This window comes from Neopsephotus bourkii, unplaced genomic scaffold, assembly GCF_033783945.1.
Source record: "Neopsephotus bourkii isolate Nb327-2 ecotype Australia unplaced genomic scaffold, CSIRO-AGI_Nbou_v1 NB_1028, whole genome shotgun sequence".
In the NCBI taxonomy this organism is placed as follows: Eukaryota; Metazoa; Chordata; class Aves; order Psittaciformes; family Psittacidae; genus Neopsephotus; species Neopsephotus bourkii.
In genome coordinates this window covers 22,156-32,847 of record NW_026901517.1, presented here as the reverse complement: position 1 = coordinate 32,847, position 10,692 = coordinate 22,156, and the positions used below count along the sequence as shown (strand labels likewise).

General features: G+C 57.1%; 1 protein-coding gene across 1 annotated transcript; it reads right to left on the bottom strand.

Annotated features, from left to right (window-relative positions):
* Nucleotides 1-278: 278 nt before the first annotated feature.
* On the bottom strand, nucleotides 279-3,197 carry LOC133216120 (acrosin-like). The gene is made up of 5 exons (XM_061360560.1): nucleotides 3,176-3,197; nucleotides 2,673-2,934; nucleotides 1,873-2,138; nucleotides 1,340-1,485; nucleotides 279-638 (listed from the first exon to the last, which is right to left on the bottom strand). Exons 1-5 carry the CDS (start codon nucleotides 3,195-3,197, stop codon nucleotides 279-281), a joined length of 1,056 nt encoding a protein of 351 aa, XP_061216544.1.
* Between the last annotated feature and the right edge of the window lie 7,495 nt (nucleotides 3,198-10,692).

The window sequence follows — 10,692 nt, the reverse complement described above, 5'->3', positions numbered from 1 at the left end:
AAGGATGGATGAGGCTTGGAGCAACCTGGTCTAATGGAAGCTGTCCCCCCTCCCTCTTCATGCCATGCTCTAATGGGGGGGCAATATTGGACTTGATGCTCCTGAAGGTCTTTCCCAACCTGGTTGATTCCAGCTCCTGCTTCCCACGGTTCCCTACCCTCCATCCCTCATTCCCATCCCTCCCCATGGACCAGGAGATGGGCAGGCGAAGCATCTCCTCAATGGGAAAATAAGGCAACTTTATTGAAGCTCAAGCCAGCTTCAAGCGATGCTGCTCCTCAAGTCTTCTTGCCCCTTAGAGCCTGCAGCAGCTCCTGCACCTGACTGATTAATTCCTTCAGCAGCTGGTATGGGAAGGAGCAGATGCCACTGATGCTGGAGGCTGTTGGAGCCGGCATCGTCTGCTGGATGGGAGCATGGGAGACATACTGGTGGCTCCATGTCGGGGGCATTGTGGAGGCTCCCGCGGAGCGGAACATCCGCAGCTGGTGGAGGATCCAGTCATGGAAGTGCCGCGTCGAGGTGTAGACCCCCGGTTGCTTGGCCCTGGCACAGCCACGGCCCCAGCTCGTCAGCCCCACAACCCAGAAGAAGTTGGCACGGGTGTCCCGGCACATGAGGGGACCGCCGCTGTCACCCTATGGAGGAGAATCAGAGAGGGGATGAGGATGGGGATTGGTGGCCATGGCAACGCCTGAGGGGACCACTGCTGTCACCCTATGGAGGAGAATCAGAGAGGATGAGGATGCGGATGGGCGGCCATGGCAACACCGGAAGGGACCGCCACTGTCACCTTATGGAGGAAAACGGGAGAGGATGAGGATGGGCACGGGTCACCATGGCAACGCCAGAGGGGACCACCGCTGTCACCCCATGGGGATGGAAGGGTTCTCCTTCATCATTTGCGTGTGGAGAGTGACCTTCAGCATGGATTGGAGCCGTAAGACTAGGAGTGATGGGTTCCAAATACAACAGGGGAGTTTGGGTTGGAGGTAAGGGGAAGTTGTTCACTATGAGGGTGGTGGGACACTGGGATGGGTTGGGTGGAGAAGGATGGATGGGGCTTGGAGCAACCTGGTCTAATGGAAGGCATCCGTGACCCTTGCTTAGAACTGGATGCTTTAAGCTCCTTCACAAGCTAACCCATTCCATGAATTCATGCTCACGACATGGTTTAGTGGTGGAATCTCAGTGCTCTTAAAGCTCCAACCTCTATGGTTCCTGTGCAGGGATGATGGACCAGGAGCTGGATGCGCTTCCAAAGCTGGGATAAAGGGGGATGCAGAGCAAGGCCCTGCAGATGGGGGCGGAGAGGAAGGACCCAGTGGCACATCCCTACCTGGCAGGTGTCGATGCCCCCCTGGGGGTACCCAGCACAGAGGTTGTGGCTCTTGATGGCCCCTCGGTACCACAGGCTGCTGTTGCAGAGCTGGACGTCGATGAGGCGGACCTTGGCCTCCTGCAGGGCAGATGGGGATGCCCCCGCTGTGGGGACACAAAGGGGGTCAGGACTGGGGGTAGAAGGGATGGATTTGAGGGTATTTGGGGCTGAGAAGCTCCATGGGAGCCATAAACACCTCCGCCATGGCCTGGGCTGCATCCCCTTTGCTGATGCTGCATCCTCAACATAAGGAGGACATGGAGGGACCTTCAGCGATAGGGCAAGGGGTGAGGGGTTCCAACTGAACCAGGGATGCTCAGGTTGAAGGAAGTGGTGGGAGACTGGGATGGGTTGGATGGAGAAGGTTGGGATGCTCCACCCCAGTCAGAGCAACCTCCAATAGACCCGCATGAGCTTTACCCTCCCTTTCATCCCATTCCATGAATCCGTGACCCAGCAATCCAAGGCCAACGGGGCCGTCGGGCACTCACTTCTGGCTTCCCTCGCGCCCCATCCGCTGATGAAGCACTCAGAGAGCTGGGATACCCTGAGTGTCGCATCGGGCAGGCAGGCGAGCTGCACGTGGTACCCGCACTGCACCGGCTGGTCCAGCTCCACCAAGGCGATGTCGAAGCCGTCGGAGGCCTTGGTGTAACGCTCATGGACCACGACCTTCCGGATCCAACGTTTCTGGGTCTCTGAATTGGCCCAAGCCAGGTCCGTGATTCCGACCATCACGTACCAATCCGTGGTGAAGCTGGGAGGGAGTGGAAGAGCAGGGATTGGAGCCATAGGACAAGGGGTGATGAGATCCGACGGAATTGCAGGTTGGAGATAAGGGATTCCCTATGAGGGTGCTGGGGCACTGGGATGGGATGGATGGAGAAGGTTTGGATGCTCCATCCCTGAGAGCGCTCAAGGCCAGCTTGGAGCAAGCTGCTCTATGGAAGGCATCTCTGCCCATGGCAAGGGCTTGGAACTGGATGATCCCAAGCTCCTTTGCCACCCAACCCATTCCATGATCCATCCCATTCCATCCCGTTCCATTCCATTCCATCCCCTCCTATTCCATTCTAATCCATTCTATGGAGAAGAGGGGTTGGAAGGAGCCACATTGCTTCTGCTTCCCAAAGGAAAGCACTGCCCCAGCAAGCCTTAGGCTCAAGGGGTGTCAAGCTGGAAGCAGCCTTCTCCTGAGCACTCTTCCCAGAGCATCCAGGATGGGGAAGGAGACGGGATGGGAGCTGCTCCTTGCCTATTCCCTATGGCTGGAATCCCTTCTCCCCCTTACTTTTGCCCGATGAAGCAGTGAGCGGCCGTGAGGACCCATTGGGGGGTGATGAGGGAGCCCCCGCAGATGTGCGAGAAGCCGGTGGCCGTGGGGAACTGGATGCTGACCATCCATGGCCAGGCGCCCTGGTGCGCATCCATGCCTCCGACAATGCGTGACATCCCATAGTAATCAGCCATGGGACGGGTACCGCAGGTCCCTCTGGAAGCAGAAGCCCAACACTTGATGGTTAGGAATGAAGAGCGAGCATCGTCCCACCCCACTGGGTGATGCAGGGACAAGGGACGCTATGGGGTGTCCCAAAGATGAGCATCATCCCACCCCCTAGGGTGCTGCAGGGACAAGGGACCCTATGGGGTGCCCCATAGCTAGGCTGTGCCACCACATGGGGTGATGGCGAAGAAGCGGGGTTCTCCCAGTCCCACCACCCCACTGGTGTGACCATGGTTGGAAGCAAGCAGCAGCACCTCTCTATGGAATACCCGGAGCCTGGTGCCACTCACCCACAGCTGTCCCAGGAGCCATGCACGAGCCAGGGCAATGACAGCACGATGAGGACATGGAGCAAAGCCATTGCTGCCATCAGCGCTGAGGGTGACACACAGGAGCTGCCACCACCACTGAGGATGACACCAAGATGCTGCCACCAAGGAGGTGCAACCAAGGAGCTGCTGCCACCAAGGAGCTGCTACCACCACTGTGCCCAAAGCGCAACTGCCCTAGGGTGCTGGATGCAGGTCCCTTGGTGCTGGGGCTGATGTCATAGAGAGGAAGGTTCCATGGGGGGGGGGGCATGGGGGGTTCCATGGGGTGTTCCATGGGGAGATGGGGGGGGTCTGATGGGCTTGGGATGACTTGAATCCCTATGGGATGCTCTGGAGCTCTGTGGGATGAAGAAAATGGAAGCAAATGGGGGGCACCCAAAGATGGATGGGGGGGACACAAAGGTGGATGGGGGCACCCCAAAGGGCAATGGAAGCAGATGGGGAGCACCCAAATGTGGATGGGGGTACTCCAAAGGGCAGTGGAAGCAGATGGGGGGCACCCAAAGGCTCAAACAGGCACATGGGAGCCCCCCAAAAGGACCAGGAAGGTGCCCAAGGGACCACAAGGATGTGGGATGCAGGGAGCAGATGCAGCATCCCCATGGAGCAAGGTCCCTGGTGAGGATTTATCCCACATTGATCCCAAAACTGCTGCTTTTTGCTCCTCAAAAGCACCCAAAATCCAGGGAATTGGGGGGGGGGGGGGGTGGGAGGGAAGAAGAGCTTGGAAAGGGATTGGTGCAGAACGAATGGGGTTTGTGTGGTGTTCCTGGAAGTGGGCATGGTTGGATGGAGCTTGGAGCATTCTGCTCCATGGAAATTGTCCTTGCCCATGGCAGGGGTTGGAGCTGGATGAGCTTTAAGGTGCCTTTAACCCAACCCATCCCATGATTCCATGACTCCATGACTCCATGATGCCACATCTCTGTGCTGCAGTGTGGATGTTCCCTGATGTAGGGATCTTAGGAAGGAGCTGGTGGCACAAGGGAGCTCCAGAGCATCCTGCAAGCAGAGCATCCCGTAGGGATTCACAGCATTCCATAGGGATTCAGAGCATCTCACAAGCAGGGCAGATGGGAACGATGCCCCCGCTGTGGGGACACAAAGGGGGTCAGGACTGGGGGGAGATGGGATGGATTTGGGGCTGAGAAGCTCAATGGGAGCCATAAACACCCCCCATGGCCTGGGCTGCATCCTCTTTGCTAATGCTGCATCCTCAACATAAGGAGGACATGGAGGGACCTTCAGCGATGGGACAAGGGGTGAGGGGTTCCAAGTGAACCAGGGATGCTCAGGTTGGAAAGAAGCGGCTAGTACTTTATACTGACTCATGGAGGGTGGCAAATGCCCTATTGTGGTGGTTGCAGCAATGGAAGCAGAGCAACTGGCAACGCAGAGGCAAACCCACCTGGGCTGCTGCACTGTGGCAAGATATCACTGCCCCGATGCAGAGCCTGGTGGTGAAGGTATACAATGTAGTTGCCCATGCACCCAAGAGTCAGGCCACTGAGGAACACCAGAACTACCAACAAGTGCATAAAGCTGCTGAGATTGAAGTGGCTCAGATGGACTTAGATTGGCAACATAAAGGGGAATTATTTTTGGCCGGTGGGCCCATGACACTTCAGGCCATCAGGGCAGAGATGCAACAAAGAGATGGGCTCGTGATTGAGAGGTGGACTTAACAATGGACACTATTGCCCAGGTTATTCATGAGTGTGAAACATGTGCTGCAATTAAACAAGCCAAACGGTTAAAGCCTCTTTGGTATGGAGGATGATGGCTGAAGGATAAATATGGGGAGGCCTGGCAGATTGACTATATCACACTGCCTCCAACCCGCCGAGGCAAGCGCCATGAGCTTACCATGGTGGGAGCAACCACCACATGGCTGGAAACGTACGCTGTGCCCCACGCCACTGCCCGGAACACTGTCCTGGGCCTTGAGAAACAGATCCTGTGGGGACACGGCACCCCAGGGAGAGCTGAGTCAGACAATGGGACTCATTTCTGAATAACCTTACAGACACTTGGGCCAAAGAGCACGGCATTGAGTGGGTATATCACATCCCCTGCCATGCACCAGCCTCTGGGAAAATCGAAAGGTACAAGGGGCTGTTAGAAACTACACTGAGAGCAATGGGTGGGGGAACCTTCAAGCATTGGGATACTCACTTACCACAGGCCACCTGGTTGCTCAACGCCAGAGGATCTGCCACCAGGGCTGGCCCAGGCCAGTCAGAACTTTTACATATTGTAGAGGGGGACAGAGTTCCTGTGGTGCACGTAAAGAGTTTGCTGGGGAAGACAGTCTGGGTTATTCCTGCTTCAGGTAAAGGCAAACCCACTCGTGGGACTGCTTTTGCTCCGAGAGCGGGATATACTTGGTGGGTAATGCGGGAGATGGGAAGTCTGATGTATACCTCAAGGGGATCTGATTTTAGGGGAAAACAGCCAATGAACTCAATGGTACGCTGTTGCCTGCTATGTAATACTTCTATAGCCCACCAACTAGATGTCTGCAGGACAGCAGCGACTGGCCCTGACTTCCCTCTGACCATCATCCCAACCAAGAATGAACTTTGATAGAACCAGACGAGTTCTGGGGTAAAGATCTCACCCCATGTGTCCTGACTAGACCTGTAGTGCTGCTCTGCACCTCTCTCTGCACGAGGCTACGGAGCTTTCTGTTCAGTTCCTCAGCTCTGGGGAGCAGATCCGGTGCACAGCGGCGGGATCCAGGAAAGCCTCTGAGGCCCAGAGGCTCCCAAGATTGATGTCCAGCAAAAGCCTCCTCCAGGATCCCAAGCAGCAGCGCCGGGCAGCCAGGCTGTTACCAGCAGTGCTTCCATCTGATCAGTAAAGACCTGTGTGCAAAGCACGGTGTCTGACACTGAGGGTCTTTCCTTGGTGGCTGTGAAATACACACTCAGCGGGGGATGAGCTCTGGTGGGGCAGGGCAAGAACACTGCAGGACAGAGGAGTTTCAGTCCTACTGAAGGGCAGCCCTCTCCCAGGGCTTTGCTAGAGCAGCTCGGCTGCAGCCCTGCTCTTTGTGGTCCCTGCACCTTCTGGTCTCTGGCAGTGTGCCCTGCCATGGCTGCACAGCTCTGCTGGGGAGGGTGGAGAGGAGAGGATGGAAGAGGAGAAGGAAGCACAGTGCTGGGCACCCAGGGCAACAGAGCTGCCAGGGCAGCACCCAGGGGCTTGTAGAGCCAGGGCCCTGTACCTGGAGGCCAGCTGTGTCAGAGGTGCACCGAGCAGTGCCCCAGGGACAATGAAACCCTAGGCAGGAAGCGTGCCTGGGCAGAGGGAAGCCATGGGGGGCAGCTTTTCGGTTGGGTAGCTTGGCTCTGCCAAAGCTGTGCTCGGGTTCTGGAGGCTTTTGTTCGACACTTGCTGGTTAGAACGGCAGCGGGGAGCTGAGGGGACATGGGGACACGTCTGAAAGTCCTCCCCAGACATGGGGGGGCCATAATGCCTGCCACTGGGGGCCTGAGAGCGGGCTGTGCAGGAGGAGGGAAGGAAGCCCGAAACTGCTGGCTCTTGGGCACCCACACCCTGCCCAGGCTCTGTGCGCTGGTGGCAGCGATGCTTCCCGAGCCCAGGCAGGTTGAACAGCACCGCCTGACATAGGGGCAGTCTGTTAATCCCCTGTGCACCACTTGTTCCCAAAAAGCCCTGATCCCGTGGGGCTCTGACTTGGCCTATATAGAAGATACTCTAATGGCATGGCTTCCTTGAGGACAGTGTCCAGACAGAGCTCTCCCCTTCTGCAAACTGCAGAGAAACAGCATCACACCACTGCTACAAGTCCTTGGGACAGCCAGAACTGATTAAATCGACTGCAGGTGGGGAAAGTCACAGAGAAAGAGTAAACCTTCCTGGGGCAGGATTGCAACTGCACAAGTCACAGCTTCCTCTCCCCTGTGAGAGGAGCAGCTTCATTTCATTTTCGTTTTTCCTCTCTGAAAGGACACAAAAGTTGTTCCAGCTGCTGTGTCTGGAACTGAGGTACCAAGAGACACCTTCCAAGGAAAGGCCCTGTGTTGAAGCACCCTCAGGAAGGATGAAGTGTGTGTGAAGGGGGGGCTGTAGGGTAGGATGATGCTTCATCCTCAGCTGGAAACTTGGACAACAACGCCAGACGCTTTCTGGGATGTTCGAGTGTTTAATAAGAGAGAGAGGAAGGTTTGTGGGTGAAAAATGGAGCCTCCTGGTCCCGCAGGGTCAGCGAGTGGCCCTGCTGCTGGCCCGGCTCCTTTGGCCACTGCTGGTGTCGCCTTGGATCATCAGTGGCGGGGCCGCTTCTTGGGGGGTGCAGCGGAGTCTTCAGAGCTGCTGCTCTTCCGCTTGGAGCCGGCCCTGCCCCAGCGGGGAGCAGAGGCCCCGGGCACAGCCTGCCCTGGCTCCTGCTGCGCCTCTTCCTGCTCCGCTGGGATGGGAGCGGGGACACAGGCAGGACCCCCCTGCACGGCAGCGGTCGAGGTGCTCGGGAGCGCGTCTGCGTCCGCTGCAGCAGCGCTGCCGGAGGGGGCTGCTCTGGGCACAGGGGTCCCCAGCGTGCAGGCAGCGGGGCTGGGGCTGGGCTCGGGGCGGTCAGAGCGGGTCACGCTGGTGGTGACGGTCCACTCACCTCTGTGCTGGCTGCCGGAGGAGGTGATCCTCACCACGAGCTTGCCCTTGCGTCGCTCATGGCACGCCCTCCAGCTGGTGCTGAACACAGGGCTGCCCTCCTGCCACCAGCTGAACTCAGACCAGCACTCGCTGGCTCTGGGGCTCTTCCCCAAGCCGCTGCCAGCACAGGAGTCCTCGTGGATCATGAGTTTCAGCACTTCTTCCGCGCACTCCTCTGTGGCCTCCAGGAGCCTTCGCACGAACCTCGACGTGTGGCTCCGCAGGTCGGGGCGCAGCACCGCATCCAGGAAACCTTCATCCAGGCCGTAGGCGGGCAGCGCGTCCAGGATCATGCGTGTCATCAGGTATGCCTTCAAGCTGCGCCCGCCAAAGAACTGCTTCATCTCCTGAAAGACCCAGGCCTGCAGCAAGAGCAGCAGCTGAGGGTACTTGCGGAAAAGGAACACCCAGGCAGAGGCTGGGAAGCCCCCCACACACTGTGCATCCATAGCACAGGGTTGGTGCACCCCGGGTGCTGCTGGCACCGGCAGTCCAGAAAGACCTTCCTCTGGGGCGCTGAGTGATGCTGCTGCACGTGCTCCTGTGAGAGCTCCTCAGAGCCGTCTCCCACAGCAACTGCCCTATGGGAGTACCTGGGTGGAATATGAGCAGGGCGAGCAGCAAGGTCACAATGGGGGGGGGGGGAATGACGTCACAGGGCGTGGCTGGGGGACGTTGCAGGGCGTGGCTGGGGTCGTCACAGGGCGTGGCTGGGGGCTGTCGCCATGGGCTCTCCATTGTATTTGCCACTGCTTCATCCTCAGCTGGAAGCTTGGACAGCAGCGCCAGACGCTTTCTGGGATGTTCAAGTGTTTAATAACAGAGAGAGGAAGGTTTCTGGGTGAAAAATGGAGACTCCTGGTCCCGCAGGGTCAGCGAGTGGCCCTGCTGCTGGCCCGGCTCCTTTGGCCACTTCTGGTGTTGCCTTCGAGCATTACTGGTGGTGTGATGTCTTTGCGGGTGCAGAGGAGCTCTTGGAGTTGCTGGTCTTCCTCTTGTGAGGGCACTGGGTTTGGTGTATTCAACCCAGTAGACCATTTAACTTCTCGGTAGCAAGGGCATATTGCCATCTTCCTTTCAATTTTGTGTCCGCCAGGACCCTCGCATCCTATTCTGCAAAGCTGCTTTCCAAACAGTTATTCCCCAACATTTCCTGGTTCATGGAGCTTTTCATTCCCAGGTACAGCTCCTTGCACTTGGCTCTTGTTAAACCTTTGCAGTTCTTGTCAGCCTATTTCTCCAGCCTGTCGAGAAGGAGATGTAAGAGAAGGGAAGCAGGAGTATTAACAAAGAAGCAGGAGTTACCCATTTCTTTTGTCTCCACTTTGCTCTTTAGAGTCGAGGTAAAAACTGTCTTGGCTGGAAAGACGGAGAGAGCAGCCTGCGTGCTGGTGAGTGGCCCAGAGGCTCCAGCTCTGGTGATGGGTGATGCATGCTGGTGGAGCCCGAGGGCAGGCTAACCCGGGTGTAAGCACTGCCAGGGGCAATTATAGCTTGAAGGATGGAGTAAAATGTGCGTGGCTTCCAGTCGACTATTCCATCGTCACTCAGGTCAAGCACCTCTTATCTCAGAAGGGAGTTATGAGTGGTGACGGATGCAGGAGCCAGCCCTTGGCGTGTGCATTGAACACTATTTTGGGAATCTTATTGCAGCCCTTGAGCTCACCTGCAGCTGCACACTCTGTGCCCCTTGGGTTGGTCCCAAGAGAGGAGCGGTGAGCCTAAGGAGAGAGAATTCAGCGTTAACAGTCCTAAATGGAGAGGGTAATGCCACACAAGGAGGTGTGAATCTCTTCTGTCAACAGCTCTCACCTTCATAAAGCACCCCAGGGTTATGTGCAGCTGCCCCACGTGTGCCTCCAGCATCCTCCCTGGCTCTGGGACATTACTGAATTAAAGGCGACAGTGCCATTGCCATTCTGCTCTCATGCTTCCTCCCACCGCATCCCCACAGTTCATGAATCCCCATGCACAGGGGAGAGTCAGGAACGGGGCTTTTTTCTCATGGCAGCTTAGATATTTGCTTTTCCTGTGGGGAAAAGAATAAAAATACTCCTTGAAATAACGTTCTGAGGCTCTTCTAAATGTTACACAGCGGGCGACCTTTCAGAGCCAGGCTTAGGGGTTTATCGTCAATCCCTAGGCCAGGACTCCCACAGCTGCAGGCCAGTCGTGCTCCCCAAGGGCTGGATCCAAAAAGCACTGAAACATCAGTCTTCAGCTCTGCAACAGTCAGCTGATTGGAGCTAGCCCAGCTAGAGCCGCAGCCGGCACGCTACAGCGATATCGAGGTTCTACCGAGATCAGGAAAATCAGAGGGGATAGCGCAGAGGCATCGCGATTCCCGACATTTCCCAACAGTTCCGGATTCCCGAAGTTCCAGCAGCCCTTGCGAGAGAGCGGTGACGTGGCGGGGGGCGTTCCCATGGTGAACGGCGACCACTCCCCTGCCCCTTGACTTGAAAAAGCCTTTGAGAGGACAGCGACACGTCGCTGCCCACCAGGCCCAGGGAAGAACACGTAGATCGTTTTGCTGACCAGTATGGTCGCCTCCAGAAAGAGAGCTAGCAGTAAAAGGGCTGTAGCAACTCAGACAGAGACCCCGGCCCTAACTGTGGCTGTTCAGGTCTCTGGATGCAGGGAGTGCCAGAGCCTGCTACTGCCGGGGGAGGGAGGACAGCATTCCACCTGTGTGAGGTGTGAGCAGGTGGAAGATCTGCTTAGCTTGGTGGCTGAACTTAAGGAGGAGGTTGAGACGCTGAGGAGCATCAGGGAGTGTGAAAGGGAGATCGACTGCT

What these genes read in the sequence shown, in the direction of transcription:
- LOC133216120 (XM_061360560.1), bottom strand. Translation starts at nt 3,197, where the DNA reads ATGGCTCCTGGGACAGCTGTGG. An exon ending in CACTGCTTCATCGGGCAAAA is followed by an intron (nt 2,139 to 2,672) that starts GTAAGGGGGAGA and finishes ACTCCCTCCCAG; the next exon opens with CTTCACCACGGATTGGTACG. An exon ending in GGGCGCGAGGGAAGCCAGAA is followed by an intron (nt 1,486 to 1,872) that starts GTGAGTGCCCGA and finishes GTGTCCCCACAG; the next exon opens with CGGGGGCATCCCCATCTGCC.